General features: G+C 39.2%; 1 protein-coding gene across 5 annotated transcripts in view; it reads left to right on the forward strand.

The window, feature by feature from the left end:
• The window catches only part of MAP3K1 (mitogen-activated protein kinase kinase kinase 1), a 77815-nt gene that overhangs the window by 50455 nt on the left and 10773 nt on the right, over nt 1-16587 (forward strand). For all 5 annotated transcript variants that reach the window (XM_081944162.1, XM_081944164.1, XM_081944163.1 and 2 more), the window contains exons 7-15: nt 1008-1129; nt 1736-1817; nt 2358-2535; nt 5335-5622; nt 7436-7557; nt 8079-8170; nt 10934-11123; nt 11301-12555; nt 14529-14681. In XM_081944162.1, coding sequence (XP_081800288.1) covers nt 1008-1129; nt 1736-1817; nt 2358-2535; nt 5335-5622; nt 7436-7557; nt 8079-8170; nt 10934-11123; nt 11301-12555; nt 14529-14681 — 2482 coding nt within the window. The remainder of the gene's footprint in view (nt 1-1007; nt 1130-1735; nt 1818-2357; nt 2536-5334; nt 5623-7435; nt 7558-8078; nt 8171-10933; nt 11124-11300; nt 12556-14528; nt 14682-16587) is intronic.

A 16587-nucleotide genomic window follows, 5' to 3' on the forward strand; every position in this document is an offset into this window, starting at 1 on the left:
AGTGTTAATACCACTTTATAATGCCTTGGTAAGGCCACACTTGGAATACTGCATTCAGTTCTGGTCGCCACGATGTAAAAAAGATGTGGAGACTCTAGAAAGAGTGCAGAGAAGAGCAACAAAGATGATTAGGGGACTGGAGACTAAAACATATGAAGAATGGTTGCAGGAACTAGGTATGTCTAGCTTAAGAGAAAGAAGGACTAGGGGAGACATGATAGCAGTGTTCCAATATCTCAGGGGTTGCCACAAAGAAGAGGGAGTCAAGCTATTCTCCAAGGCACCTGAGGACAGAACAAGAAGCAATGGGTGGAAACTAATCAAGGAGAGAAGCAACTTAGAACTGAGGAGAAACTTCCTGACAGAACAATTAATCAGTGGAACAGCTTGCCTCCAGAAGTTGTGAATGCCCCAACACTGGAAGTCTTTAAGAAGATGTTGGATAGCCATTTGTCTGGAACTGTCTAAGGTTTCCTGCCTAGGCAGGTGGTTGGACTAGAAGACCTCCAAGGTCCCTTCCAACTCTACTATTGTATTGTATTGTATTGCATAGATGCTAATAAGTTGGAGCAATCATTAATCTGATTTGATTTTGCAGCTATTTTTAGCACAATCATAAAGCAAGTCGCTACATAGCATATTTTGCTGCTTTCTGCTGGAAAAACAGCAAAATCTATTACAAATTATGTTCATATGATTATGGAAAGCAGCAAGTGCAAACCTGCTGCCAAGCACCAAAATGTTTGCTTCATAGATCCTACAATTTCACTGGAAAAAAATATGAGAATGTCTAATAAGTGTGTTGATGAAAACATCCATAGCAAGGTTATACAGAGTAATTAAAAAACGGCACCAAAAGATTGATACTTGTCCATTTACAGTATGATAAAACATTTTATATTGAAATATTGTAGGAAGTGGTAGTATTGGACCTGGAAGAAAAATAAATAAATGTGATCTGCTAAATGTGATTTTTAAATATTTATTTATATGTATTTTTTTAATAGTATCAAGGATGAAGAAGAACAGATGTGCCCCATTTGTTTGCTAGGCATGTTGGATGAGGAAAGCTTAACTGTCTGTGAAGAAGGCTGCAGAAATAAACTTCACCATCATTGCATGTCAATATGTACGTCACTGATATTATTATATGCACTTGAATCATAAGAATGGATTTAAAGAATAATAGCAAAGGAGGTCCTTGCCAGGAGTGGAGAAACGAAAGTAATTGCAGTCATAAGTGGTATTGTAATTGCTTGAACGTTAATGGAATTCTTTTCATACAAGCTAGGGTCTTAGAGAAGGAATCCATTTGAATGAAATAAACATATTTACAAAAATATGCTTTACACTTTTAAAATACAAGGGAAAGTAGAATTATATAAAACATAGTGGTAGTTTTCATTTATCTTTTAAAAATAAAAAAGAGATCATTATTTAAGTGGGCAGGTACAAAAACTATGTAGTGCCTATAGAAGTGTTAAACATACCTTCCCATGTTGAATTTTTTTGTAAATAATTGGTGCTGCTAGTGCCCACATTTATTGCATGTGCCTTTACTGCATATTATTCTTTAGACATATGATTAAGTATATAATTAGCTTTCCCTATGTCTGTTTGTTGTACAGTATAAGTTCTTTGCACATTTACAAATAACTTCTCTTCTAAAATGTCCTTATGCTACTAACTCAAGAATCTATCTATTTTTCGTTGTGGGACTTTGATGCAATTTTAGGGGCAGAGGAATGTAGAAGAAACAAGGAGCCTCTTATATGTCCCCTTTGTAGATCTAAGTGGAGAACACATGATTTCTATAGGTGAGGATTTATTCTATTTGAATTTGTTGTGTTGTCCATTTATGTGGAGAGTTAAATATCTAAACATTTTAAAAGTCCCATCAGTTTATTTTCAATTCAGGTTGGTTGATTATAAATGTCTGTGTATAAGCCAGGAGTGTCCAAACTTGGGAACTTTTAAGACTTGTGGACTTCAACTCCAAGAATTTCCCAGCCAGCATGGCTGGCTGGGGAATTCTGGGAGTTGAAGTCCACAAGTCTTAAAGTTCCCAAGTTTGGACACCCCTGGTATAAGCCCTTTCCATCACAATTCCAAATCAGCTGGTATGTTTTTACAAGCTACAATAAAATATTGCTTTACCTGAACATACTTTTTACCAACAAGATACACGTTCATATTTTTGAGCTGAATTAAACCTTGACGATAACCATGGTTTTATTTGCCCATTATTTGGGGAAATTGACTTGTGACAAATTAATTAAAATGCAGATCACGTTAAATCCTTGATTTTCCTAAAAGTTTGAAAATATCTACTCGTTTTTTGTATATTATTTGTTTAGTCATGAATTGCCAAGCCCTGTTGATTCTCCTTCGATTGTTTGTGTGGTCCAGCAACAAACTCAGCAACCTGTAACTGGTTCACCAAGGAGAAATCAAGAAAGCAATTTTAACCTTACTCATTATGGGGTTCAGCAAATTCCTTCTGCCTATAAGGACCTAGCTGAGCCATGGATTCAGGTATGTTAAATTTCTAAACCTACTTAAACTATTTTTATTTTGTCAGCTACAACTTAACACTTTATTTCAGTCTGCACAAATATGTATGTTTCTGACTATATGCTTTTCGTTTTGTGAATGCCTGAGTACATGTTAGTCGTTTCCCCCCAGAGAGCTTGATTTTCCAGATTGTTACAAAATGAGTACACAACAAATGCCCATGGAAAATGTTAAGATAGTTACAAATAGTCCTTGACTTACTACAATTGGGAATGGAAATTCAGGTGCAAATTGTTAGTTATAAGTTGAGGCAGCCAGGTGATTGGAAGTGCTTTTCTTAACATTTCCGCTGCAAACTTGTTAAGTGAACACAGTGGCCATTAAGTGAACACATTGATTCAAATGGCATTTTTTCAAGTCAAGTCAAGTTTTATTGTAATTTCAACAATATACAGTACAGTACACAGTGAAATGAAACGTTTCCGCAGGACCAAGGTGCTACGTCAGACAGCATAGATAAAAAATAAAAGCAGGACACAGAACTACATATAGCTCTAAATCTAAGAACTTAAAGAGAGAAAAAATACACAAGCTAAAAAAGAAATACAGAAGTTAAATACACAAGTATTTATGGTTCTAGTTTCATTGCGTTGAGGAGTCTGATGGCGTGTGGAAAGAAACTGTTACAGTCTGTTTGTGCAGGCCCGAATGCTTCTGTACCTTTTTCCAGATGGCAGGAGAGTAAAAAGTGTGTATGGAGAGGAGGGGTGCTCAGCCACAATGTTTCTGGCTTTATGAATGCAGCGTGTGGTATATATGTCCATGGCAGAGGGAAGAACAACCCAATGATCTTCTCTGCTGTCCTCACTATTCGCTGTATGGTCTTGCGATCCCAAACGGTGCAATTCCCAAACCAGGTGGTGATGGAGCTGCTCAGGGTGCTCTCAATGATCCCTCTGTAGAAGGTTGTGAGGATGTGTGGTAGAAGCTGTGCCTTCCTCAGTTTCCTAAGAAAGTAAAGACGCTGCTGGGCCTTCCTATTTATGGAACCAGTGTTGAGGGACCAGGTGAGATTCTCCACCAGGTGAACACCAATGAATTTCCACAGAGGAGCGATTGATGTTCAGCGGGAGCGGTCGTGTTGTGTCCTCCTGAAGTCAACAACCATCTCTTTTGTTTTGTCTACATTCAGAGACAGGTTGTTGGCTTTACACCAGTTCGTTAACTTTTCCACCTCCTCTCTTTATGCTGTCTCGTCGTTCCTGCTGATAAGACCCACCACGGTTGTGTCATCAGCAAACTTTATGATGTGATTCGAACTGTGCATTGCTACATAGTCGTGCGTCAGCAGGGTGAACAGCAGAGGACTGAGTACACAGCCCTGAGGGGCTCCAGTGCTCAGTATGATGGTGTTAGAAGTGTTATTCGCGATCCGGACTGTCTGAGATCCTCCAGTCAAAAAGTCCAGGATCCGGTTACAGAGGGAGGTGCTCAGGCCCAACAGGGTCAGCTTCCTCATCAGGTGTTGAGGAATAATAGTGTTGAATGCTGAACTAAAGTCTAGGAACAGCATTCGTACGTATTAATCTTTGTTTTCTAGGTGAGTGAGGGCTAGATGGAGTGTAGTGGAGATGGCGTCATTGGTAGAGCGATTCGAGTGGTATGAAAACTGCAGTGGATCCAATGTTATGTGCCTCATGACGAGCCTCTCGAAGCACTTCATGATGATGGGAGTAAGTGCACTTACTCCCATCATCATGAAGTGCTTCAAGATGTCGGTGAAAACATTTGCCAGTTGGTCTGCACATCTTCTGAGCACTGCCAGAAATATTGTCTGGTCCCACAGTTTTCTGTGGGTTGACTCTGCTTAGAGCTTTCCTCACGTCAGTAGTGGAGAGACAAAGTATCTGGTCGTTGGAAGGAGGTGTGGTCTTCCTCGCTGTAATATCGTTCTGTGCTTCAAAACAGGCATAAAAGCTGTTTAACACATCTGGAAGTGAACCATCATTCTCACGGGCATGTGGTGATATTCTGTAATTAGTGATGGCTTGGATGCCCTGTCACATACGCCATGTGTCGCTGCTGTTTGTGAAGTGTTGGTGGATGCTCTGGGCATGTGCACACTTAGCTTCTCTGATGGCCCGGGACAGATTGGCTCTCGCTGTTCTTAGGGCTGCTTTATCACTTGCCCTGAATGCTGAATCTCGGGTTTTCAGTAGAGCACGCACCTCTCCAGTTATCCATGGCTTCTGGTTGGAGTGTGAGATAATTTTCTTGGAGACTGTGACATCATCAATGCACTTGCTGATGTAGCCGGTCACTGACGATGTATACTCCTCCAAGTCAATGGAGTCACTGATGGTTGCAGACTCCCTGAACATGTCCCAATCAGTGCATTCAAAGCAGTCCTGAAGAGCAGAGATGGCTCCTGCTGGCCAGGTCCTCACCTGCTTCCGAACTGGTCTTGAACGCCTGGTGAATGGTCTGTATGCTGGAATTAGCATAACAGAGATGTGGTCTGAGTAGCCCATTTCAAGTGAATTCTGTGTCCAACTCTGGCAGTCTAGAGTCCATTTGGATGGTAGACAACTGCAGTAGTTGTATTAATTAATAGCCCAACCTGGGAGAATGAAATTGAAATATTTACATTTTAACTTCAATCTATTTAGTCTACTTCAGAGTGTTTTCCATGAATAAAATTTCTTAGTACATTTTATTTATATAGAATTCCAGTGGCTTATTTCAAGTATACATGTGTATGTACCTGCAAATATGTAATTGCAATCAGGATCTCCTTGTAATGTTGATTTTTTTTTTTAGGTATTTGGAATGGAATTAGTAGGTTGCCTGTTTTCTCGAAACTGGAATATACGTGAAATGGCCCTTCGACGTCTCTCCCATGATGTTAGTGGTGCTCTATTATTGGCTAATGGTGAAAGCACTGGAAATTCTGGAAGCAGCAGTGGAAACACAAGTCCTGGAAATCTAGGGGCAGCTAATGGGTCATCCCAGACAAATATCTCAGGAGATGTTGTTGTGGAATCCTGCTGCAGTGTACTTTCTATGGTTTGTGCTGACCCTGTCTACAAAGTGTATGTTGCTGCTTTAGTAAGTAACCTATTCTTTTCTAACCTTCCTTTCTAAGCCATACCAGAATTTAGAAATAGGACAGCATATTTGAGATATAGATTCTTTCCTTGAGATAGAGACCTTCCAAACAAATAGTTAAAAACAATTCATAGTAATTCTAGAAATATGCCCTTTTCTATTCTCAGTGCTGAAATGTACAGTATATATTTTCAGACAAATCAAGTTATTCTAGAGTATCTAACTTGAGGCTTAGGGCAAGCTTTCTCAGATAATAAAGGGAAAGGGAAAGGTTTCCCTTTCTAGTTGTGCCCGAGTGTCGTGTGTGTGTGTATGTGTATGTGTGTGTGTGTGTGCATTCATCTCTGTTTCTTAGCCGAGGGAGCCAGCATTGTCCTAAGATATTTCAGTGATCATGTGGCCACCATGACTATATGCCATGTGCACAGAACACTGTTGTCTTCCTATCAAAGTGGTACCTATTTATCTACTTGCACTTGCATGCTTTTGAAGTGCTAGATAGGCAGGAGCTGGGGCGAGGAATGGAAACTCACCCTGTCACACAGCGTTGGGTCTCAAACTGGGCTATCAGCTTTCCAGCTGACAAATTCAGCATCTTAACCCTTGAGCCATCGCACCCCATTTCTCTCAGATAATAAGATAGTTTAAACTCTGCCTTTTGGTGCAGATGACAAATAGGCACATAGACAGTGCAACAGAATTCCAGGGTTTGTTCCATCAGATTCTGTATTCTGTTCATTTTTTTTCTACTTTAAATAATTTTACATCAAGATAGATCTAGAAGTCAGGGTTCCATACATCAAAGCTTTGATGCTATAATGCTAAATTTGTAAGAATGATAAACATTTTTAATGTGAAAATCATTTTAAACCTAAAATGTTTCCTTTTTTATGGGCAGAAAGAAACAGTTAATATTGCACTTAGGAAATCAGCTGTACTTGATATCTGGTTATGAAAAGTTTCTTTATAAGGCAATATAGAAAATAAATGTCATTATTTGTTACTTTGACAATTTCTTGAGCAGCTTGTTTAGAATATTTTCTACCTGTCCTCCTAGAATGGAAAGAGGTCTGATCCTCATTATTTTTTTCTAATTATTTATTCTTTATGGCAAGATTCAGACAACTGCTGAAAGTCATGCGATATTTTGAATAATTTCCATTCCAACTTTTGTATGCTGTATTTGTAGAGTGACTTGAGACGTCCTGTGATATTTTTGCATGTTTATTGTTTTGCTTTTTATATGAAACACTAAATAAGAATTGCTACTATCATCATCAAAGACTCACAGTGGCACCAGCTTTTCTAATTCCAAATTCCTAGTACAATATTTGAAGTACTCCCACCGTGCAGTATTGCTGAAACCAGTTCCTTAAATAAGTTGATTCTCAATATAACGCTGCATGTATATCTGAAAGATACATGTCACTACTTTCTTTTTACTTTAAATGTTAGTCAGTTCTGGAATGTATCTTTAGTTTATCCATTTGGGAGCAGATTTCTCTAAAAAGTCTGAAAGCTGATAATTGGTTTTGTCATTTCCTCATGAACTCTTGTACTTTGCCTTAAGCTATTCCCTTTGGTTGAGCAGATAATGTCAATATTTGTTTGGAATCTCAGAAAAAGGAGCAAATTCTAAATGACAGAGAGATGTTATTTTACAATTGACAAATTTGTAGGCAGAAGCAATTTGTGTATAAAATGTTGTTTGTAAGGTTGGTATATTTTGTGTTCATCTTTCGGTTGCAGAAGTGTATGCAGGTTTTAAGAAGAAGTGTTTTTTTTTTTTAATTTATCTTTCTTTCTTTTTAAGAAAACATTAAGAGCCATGCTGGTATATACTCCCTGCCATAGCCTAACAGAGAGGACAAAACTGCAACAGCTTTTGAAACCAGTTGTAGAAACCATATTGGTGAAATGTGCAGATCCCAACAGGTATAGTCTTGAATCTATTTAAATATTTCAGATTATTTCAAAATTGTATTAGTTTTATAGTACAGGGACAAATTTAAGGGAAATTTAGCCATTGGTGGATTTGCATACAGTTCTTTTATGAATGCATAATTGTGCTAAAAAGTAAAAACCGTTAGGGGAAAAAACTAGAAAGAAGTAATATGTTACCTAATACAGTATTGATATATTACATTACATTTTTATGTAGGCATTACTACTAATAAATACCAATAAACCAGGATTAGAAAGTTCACATATGATCACAACTGGGATGGAATCACCATAATTGAGCAAGAGAGTCATTAAGTGAGATGTCACGTGACTGCTTTGTTTAATGACTGCAATCCTGGCACACTCTGGTGTGATTGTTCAGCAGTCTTATGGACCTTAACAAAATGAATTACTTTGTCAAGAGAATAGTGACAATTACTTATAATGTATTCAGTCAGCTCTAATAATTATTCATCCTTTTATCTTAAAAAATGGAGCCTTTCTTTTTACAGCCGCACAAGTCAACTTTCGGTTTCAACATTGATGGAAATGTGTAAAGGTCAAGCAGGAGAGTTGGCAATTGGTCGAGAAATACTTAAGTCTGGTAAATTTCATGTTTCTCTTACTTAAGCAACATTACAAATATAGTATAGCAGCTAATGGCACCAAATTAGAAACTGCCAACTCTATTTCAAACTGCAATTTTTTTCAACACATAAAATCAATTCGGCAGTTTAATTTGGTGGTGTGATATTTCTACAGCTGTACTATTTCTTTCCACCTAAATCAAATTTAGGCTTTTGATATTAACATAAAATGAGGTGAATGTTACAGATATTTTAAATTGAAATTTGAAAATATGGTAATAAGGGCTAGTCGTAATTTTTATATTAATTAAAGAATAAAGACTTGGCTATTTTAATTCTTCAAAATGCTGTTTGTTAAAAATCTCAATGTGAAGTTCCCAGAAGATGACCTAATTAATTTACGAGCCTCGAGACAAAGTTCAAAAGAAATCCATTCATTTATTAGGATCAACATTCTGGTGTGTACTCCTCGGAGCCAAAACTGCTTCCGACTAATTGCATTTGAACTTTACTCCTCTATCCCCTCCCTTCTGTCATGCGTCAGAGATCATACCGTGTTTCCTCGAAAATAAGACAGGTTCTTATTTTCTTTTGACCCACCAAATTTTGCTTGGGCGTTATTATCGGGGGGGGAGGATTGGTTTGGGGTTGCTGGGTGGCTGCTCTCTTGCAAGCAGGTGCCCGAAGAGCCGGGCACAGCCTCAGGAGCAAACAACTGTGTTGTGCTGTCACAGCAGCACAACAAAGCTGCCATGAGGTGACCATGCTCATGAACAGGCGCCCGGCAATGCCCCTTTCCAGCCGAGCAGAGCTTCACTCACCGACCCAATAATGTCCCAAAGGCGGGTGGAAAGAGAGATTGCGCGAGCACTTGTTCTGCCTCCAGCTTGCGTGTCTCCCTGCCTCACCATGCCCAACTCTTCCTGCAGGGCTGGGCCAGGGCACTGCTGCTGCCGCCGCCCCGCCACCGCAATGCTCCGAGCATAATCGGCTTCCAAACTCTGGAGATCTGCTGCCGAGTCTTCCGGCAGTGGCCGCTCTGGGACTACACTCTATGGTTGTGGGCTGGCTGCGGGAGGACTCTCTGTACCAGAGTCTTCCAACTCTCTGTACCAGAATCTTCCAACTCTCTGTACCAGAGTCTTCCAACAGCCAGCCCACAACCATAGAGCGTAGTCCCAGAGCAGCCGCTGCCGGAAGATTCGGCAGCGGATTTTCGGAGTTTGGAAGCCGGTTCTGCTCGGAGCATGGCGACGGCGGCAGCAGCGGGACTGTGGTGGTGCCCTGGCCCAGCCCTGCAGGGAGAGTTGGGCATGGTGAGGCAGGGAGGCACGCGAGCTGGAGGCAGAACAAGTGCTTGTGCAACCTCTCTTTCCAGCCAGGCAGAGCGCCACATGGCTTAGCGCTTTTGGGATATTACTGAGTCGGTGAGTGGTGCTCTGCCCAGCTGGAAAGAGAGGTTGAGAGCAGCTGCCCAGCAACCCCCCCGCTCCAGCTGGGCACAGCGCCGCCCACCAACCTAGTGGTATCCCAAAGGCGTCAAGCAATGTGAGCCCCTTTGCCCCCCCTCCCCCCGGCTCCTGTGGCTTTGCGCCTTCGGGATATCGCTAGGTTGGTGAGTGGTGCTCTGTCTGGCTGGAGCAGGGGGGTTGTCCAGGGGGCTTATTATTTGGGGAGGGCGTATATTTTTGCCCACAGGAAAAATATGGCATGGTCTTATTATCAGGAAATTTCATAATTTCGGGGAAACACAGTGTTCACGAACTAGGTTGTAGAAATATGAGATCCAACTCTGGCTGAAGGTATGCATAGAATCCTCCCTCGAATGCCAACCTGATAATAGTCATGGCAACGCTTTACAAGTTGACACACAATTTAATAGAGATTCATATTTGAATGGCTCAGATATTTGCAAGTTATATTAAGAAATTAAATAAAACATTGCTTTAGTACATTGCTGTCACTAAAGAGGAATGCATAGCAGGAATAGATAGAAATCAAGATGAAAAAAGTAAAAGAGAATAGAGTTGCTTTTAAAGGGAGAAAAGGAGAAAAATGTATAGGAAGCATTCTGTATCTATGCATAACAGAACTTAATACAATACAATACAATACAATACAATACAATAGTAGAGTTGGAAGGGACCTTGGAGGTCTTCTAGTCCAACCCCCTGCCTAGGCAGGAAACCCTATACCATTTCAGACAAATGGCTATCCAACATCTTCTTAAAGACTTCCAGTGTTGGAGCATTCACAACTTCTGGAGGCAAGCTGTTCCACTGATTAATTGTTCTAACTGTCCTGTAATGTAATTTGATGGTGTGATAATTGGGGAATTTGATATGCTTGTGGGAATTTTAAAGAATGGTAATTCTGAGTGATTATGTCTGGATTTATTGAATTCTACACCATATGAACAGCTTTTTAACTTTTTCCTCTCTTTAATATGTGATGGATCATTGCATTAATCCTTATAATGGCATTTGTACCTTTGAAATAATTATGCAATGAGTAACTCTATATGCAAGTTTCCAACAGAAGGAATGGCAGTATGGATAGATTAAGATATATCCAATATCTTTTATATTGAGAAGGAGAATTCTGCTCATTACACTTTTTTTAAAAAAAACCAATGAGTTCAAAAACTCAGAATTAGTTTACAACAGGAATTGAAACTAGGTAAAACCACTTTATGTATAGGAAAGTGGCTTATAAGAGACACCAACTGCCAGTTCAAGTAATGTAATTCCATTAATTTTTTATTTAATCTTTTCTTACAGGGTCCATTGGCATTGGGGGTATTGATTTTGTCTTAAATTGCATCCTTGGGACACAATCTGAATCAAACAACTGGCAAGCATTACTTGGACGTCTTTGTCTTATAGATCGATTGCTGTTAGAATTTCCTGGTGAATTTTATCCCCACATTGTTAGTGGAGATATCTTACAAGCTGATGCTATTGTTGACAGGTAATAATTTAGAAAAACTTGCTTTTAAAAAGTTGTTCTTCAATATCAAAAGGCTAGCTGGTTTAGAAAGTCTTACGTTAAAATCTGTCTTTTTTCTCTTGAAATGCTGATTTTTTTAAAAAAAAAAGTCTTTTTAAAAAAATAAGTGCAAATTAACAGCTTTGTGTTCATTTTTAGGTATGAAAAGCTGTTACCTCTACTGAGCTTTGCGCTGCAGTCAATTGACAATTCCCATTCGATGGTGGGCAAATTGTCCCGGAGAATATTTTTAAGTGCTGCCAGAATGGTTGCAAGAGTCCCCCAAGTATTTGTAAAACTGTTAGAAATGTTGAGCATGACAAGCTCAATACATCATACAAGAATGCGTCGGCGATTGATGGCTATAGCAGATGAAATGGAAATTGCAGAAGCCATCCAGTTAGGCATGGAGCAAATGCATTCTGGGGAATGCAGGCATGGATTTGCACAGCCTCCAGTTCCTGATAACTCTCCAGAGACGACGGAGAATGCTACTCCAAGTAACACAATCCAGTTAACAGGTAAAAGTGGGAAAGGACTAGATAGTAAAAAGCGAACTGCTACGCCGGAGGACTTTTCTGACATAATGGCTGGTATTTCATTGGGACTTCCTGTTACGGCAGGAACAATGGAACAACCAAAGCCAGCCATTCAAACGAAGAGCAGATCCCCTGGTCAATGCTTGAACTCTTCTCTCTCACCCTGTCATTCCCAAACCATATTCCCCATTTTGCCTTCCCCCTCTACCCCGTCTGCACCTGCAGGAACTGATATTCCTAAACTCAGATCTCAGGGCTTTGTTCCCTGTAAAATACCTTCGTCTTCTCCGCAAATTCAGCGGAAGCTCTCTCTCCAGATTCAAAGAAACTGTGCTGAACAAAAAGAATTGGAAAAGCTTTCCCCTGTTTTTACCCAGGCCAGGCCTCTGCCATTCAGTCATATACATAGGCCAAAGCCATCTCGACCTAAGCCATGTGATGTGAATAAACAGAGGGAAACCTCCAAAAATAGCATGTCGCTCAATTTAAATGACGTATCACAGTGCGATAATAGTATTAGTACAGCAATACCAAGTGATGAGACTGTTTTCACCCCAGTGGAAGAAAAGCATAGCCAACTGGATATTAATGCAGAACTCAGTTCTAGTATGGAAGACTTACTTGAAGCTCCAGCCAGTGACGGAACTGTCACGTTCAAGTCTGAAGTGGCTGTCTTGTCTCCTGAGCGTGCAGAAAATGATAACACGTATAAAGACGATGTAAATCATAATCAGAAATGCAAGGAAAAGATGGAAGCTGAAGAAGAGGAAGCTTTAGCGATCGCCATGGCCATGTCAGCATCTCAGGATGCTCTCCCAACAGTTCCTCAGCTTCAGGTTGAAAATGGTGAAGATATCATAATAATTCAACAGGATGTGAGTATTTGAGGTTTTGCTATTTCTTACTGTACTGTGACACCATCCATTTCTGATAGCATTTTGAAGATAAATCAATTTTGTCTCTAGATATAGCCCTGTTTGTAGTGATAGAGTAATCACAATGTGAGTGCAAGGTTTGGTGGAAATCACTACTGAAAGAATGCCATGAGACACTACAGTAGAAACCGCAAAAAAGAAAAAAAGGGAACATACCTTTTTTTACATAGATGTATGGATAAAAGATAGATGGCATTTATTTATTTATTCATTTGTTTACTCTTTTATTTCCAATCAAGTGCAACAGTCACTCCCAATGATGTGCAACCATCCTGAGCAATTAAAGCACTTAGAGTAATAAATTGTCATGAATAAAACATTATTCACACATTATTCACAGTAAAAATTCTAAATAAATAAATTAATGTGCTGAACCAACAATAAGTCCTAATGATATTCTTTTATTAAATTAGATCACAATAGATTTAAAATTGATCCTTCATGAGAAGGTGGACAAAAAAATCAAATGCAGATGAAACATTTGGCTGACTTGTTGGACCAACCATAATATATCCAATTTATATGCCACCTAACTTTCAGCAACTCTAATTGTTCCTCAAAACAAAACAAAATCTGGAGGAATTTTGGTGAAGTAGGACAAAGCAGCTGCATATTGTCCCCTCTGCCCCTGTCCTCTTCAGTACTGGTTAACATGCCTCCTAGCCAACATCTTTCCTTCTCTTCCCTGCCTTCACTTCTCAGTTCTAGTGCAGCATATCCCGCTCCTTGATTTTTCCAGCATCATCTCCTCTAAGCTGCAGCTCTTATGTATCTATACCCCTATTTCAATCAGTACATGGACCCAAATGCTCTAAATGTGCATGTTTTTGTTTGAGTTCACGCCAAGCCGAAATCAAGCATGTATTCTGTGCACAGAATGTGTTGCACACTCTTACTATTATAATAACCAAAGTTTTATGCATTCTCTATTAATTGGGTTACTTAAATAGTTCAGTCACTAAATCTGGGATATATTTTGGGGAACAAGAATGAGAATCTTATTTCTATTTTGATCATTTTACAGCGAAGCAGCATTTAATTTCTTGGCTATTATGAACTCTAGACATTTCCAGGCACCCTGCCCCTCTTAATAGAATGCAGATTTTTATGACTGATTGTCTTCTTCCCATGTTTCCCCAAAAATATACATTTCTGTCTTATACATTTTTTCCACCAAAAAAGGCACCAGGTCTTATTGAGGGGAGGGGGGGTAGTCCACTGACTCACCTTACTTGCACGTGCGAGCCCAAGCTCCCTTCACTCACGCATGAAGCTCCATTTGTGCAAGTGTAGGGCTGGCGTGCTGCTTGAACAAATGGAACTGTGTGCAAATGTGCGTCTGCCACGTACATTCCTCCTGCCCTCCGCCGGGCCAGGCCGCCTTTTCTAGAAAGGTTGGGGACTGCTGACCTACACTTTCTGAAAATACGCCCAGGTGGGAGGGGCAGTGAATTAGAAGTCTTTCATGGCAGCCTCCACTGTTTGGAACACTTCTCCCAGATGTGCATTCAATAGCTATTCCGTAAAGAAACAATTCAGAACTGTTTCAGTGTGGTTTTGTCCACAGTGAATGGTACTGCCTATTATAACAAATGTCCTTGAAGTTTTGTATTGTTGTTTATCATTTGTCTTTGAGTGCCTGCCATAGTCATTTGGGAATGGGGCAGGTTATAAAAAAAGTAAGTATATATGTAGAAACTCTGTAAAACAGATCCTATAAATTGGTTGTTTTTTTTCTTTAAATTGTTAGGTGGGACAGATCTCAACTGGACAACCTGTGAGCTTAAAGAAATGCTTATGCTGTTTGCATATTCTAAATAGAGGTTTCATATGTTTGTTTTATGAATACATTCATCCTTTTCCCACCAAAATTCCAAAGGATTACATTATCATATCTTTTATTTAATTTGCAGACACCAGAAACCCTGCCTGGGCATACCAAAGCAAAGCACCATTACAGGGAAGACAATGAATGGCTTAAAGGTCAACAGATAGGCCTTGGAGCTTTTTCTTCTTGCTATCAAGCTCAGGATGTTGGCACTGGGACATTAATGGCGGTGAAACAGGTAAAAAAGATGTTCATGAATATTTTGAAAGCATTTGCTGAATTAATATTTGGAAAATAACATTAAGATGTGCAGAACAAGTACAAACATATATAGAGAGAGACAGGCATTTTATCATTAAACAATCATTTTTCCCCTTCTATGGACTTGTCTTTTAAGATCATGGATTGTATCTCTTCTTTTTACTACTGTTCAGGCATTTAAATATTAAAAATTAGGCTGGAAACTATTAGCTGAAAGACCAGAAAATCTTGGATTTTGAGAAGAACTGAATAAAAGCCAACTTATTTCTGTCCTGTTTTACAATTTGTTGGTTTTTACTTCACCAATAGGACCATCTCATGAGATGCATTCTGCCAGAATACAGGCAGTCCTTGCTTTATGACCAGTTGTTTAATGGCTGTTTGAAGTTATGACCATTCCAAAAAAAGTTACAGCCCATGCTCAAAATTAAGACTGCTGCTACACCGCCCACCCCCACAATTATATAAATTGTATTTCATGATGTTGCAACTGCCATGCATTAATAACTGGTTGCAATGTCTCATTGTTAAATGACTATAATTTGTGATCCCTTTTGCCATTTTTCAAAAGAAAAGAGCAAAAAACCACTCATTTGATGTGCTGGATTTGGTGAATGACCATATGATTTGCTTCATAAGTGCTGTGACTCATGTAATAACTATTGTAAAAAACAGTCATAAAATCAAGTCAGATCATATGTTGAGCCACTTAACAACAAGCACAATGACATACAACCAACATTCCAGACTCAATTTTGGTCAAGGGCTACATGTATTCTCATATCATAGCGCTATAAGAATTATTTCATTTTTTCCCTTCCCTTCCCTTGCAGATCCCACAAATATTTCTCCATTGTTCTTGATGTTCCTCTAATTATCAAAGCCTATACTTGTATATTGTTTTCGTAACTATTTGCTGCAAATGGGGGCGGGGGGCCAAAAGTAGGGTGTACAATTGATTAATACTGTCATCTTTCTGATCTGTTGGAAACACTTGTTGAATTGAGTATCACAATTTTTATGACTTTAAAATGGGATGAATTGCATATTGGATGCACACATTGTTTCAATATCACAATATACAATTTTTTATGACATTCACCAAGAAGTGGTTTAACTAGGTATTGTACATGGAATGTTTCTCTGTATGTAAAGACTTATTTGGAGTTCCTCTAGGGAAAGAAGTATATACAATTTATTTGAATTTTGTCACAATAAAATATTTATAATAGCAGCAAAAATAGCTCTGTGTGTGTGTGTGTATATATATATATACATACATACATACATACATAATATATATATTATATTATAGGCATACCAGGGGTTGTAACACAAATACATACCTATTTCCCTGGCTCAACTGATAAGGAAGAGAGCCCGTGGCTTAGTGGCTAAGACTCCTGCCCAGGTTCGAATCCCAGTAAGGATATGGCTAGCTGATGAGAGCTAATTAGCTCGAAATAGATCTATACTAGTCTCCCTTTATTTATTTATCAGTACAAATACAATATATTTACGAATATATATATTCGTAAATTTTCACGGTTGTAGGTATGCTGGTCTTGTTGTATTCGGGTCTTTTCCCATGTAAGATTGAGAATATCTTGGTGATGTTTCGATGAGGTCCCACTTGCCATCTTCAGGCTGGTGCCTTCGGCTTCGTGCTTGTGCGAGCAAAGTGTGATCGCAGCTGCCATCTTTCTATAAATATTGGTGGGTATGTGTGGAGTGCTGGGTTTGTTGCTGTAAGTGGGTTGGTTGGCTGTGTTGTTACATCTTGATTAGTTGATGGAGTTGATGTATGCAGATTAGTCGGCTGTTTCATAACATCCTGTGTGGCTGAGGTACTGGCTGTGTGCCTATTGTTCTTTTGTGTTCTA

The sequence above is a fragment of the Natrix helvetica genome, assembly GCF_964273705.1.
Source record: "Natrix helvetica genome assembly, chromosome: 2".
Taxonomy (NCBI): Eukaryota; Metazoa; Chordata; class Lepidosauria; order Squamata; family Natricidae; genus Natrix; species Natrix helvetica.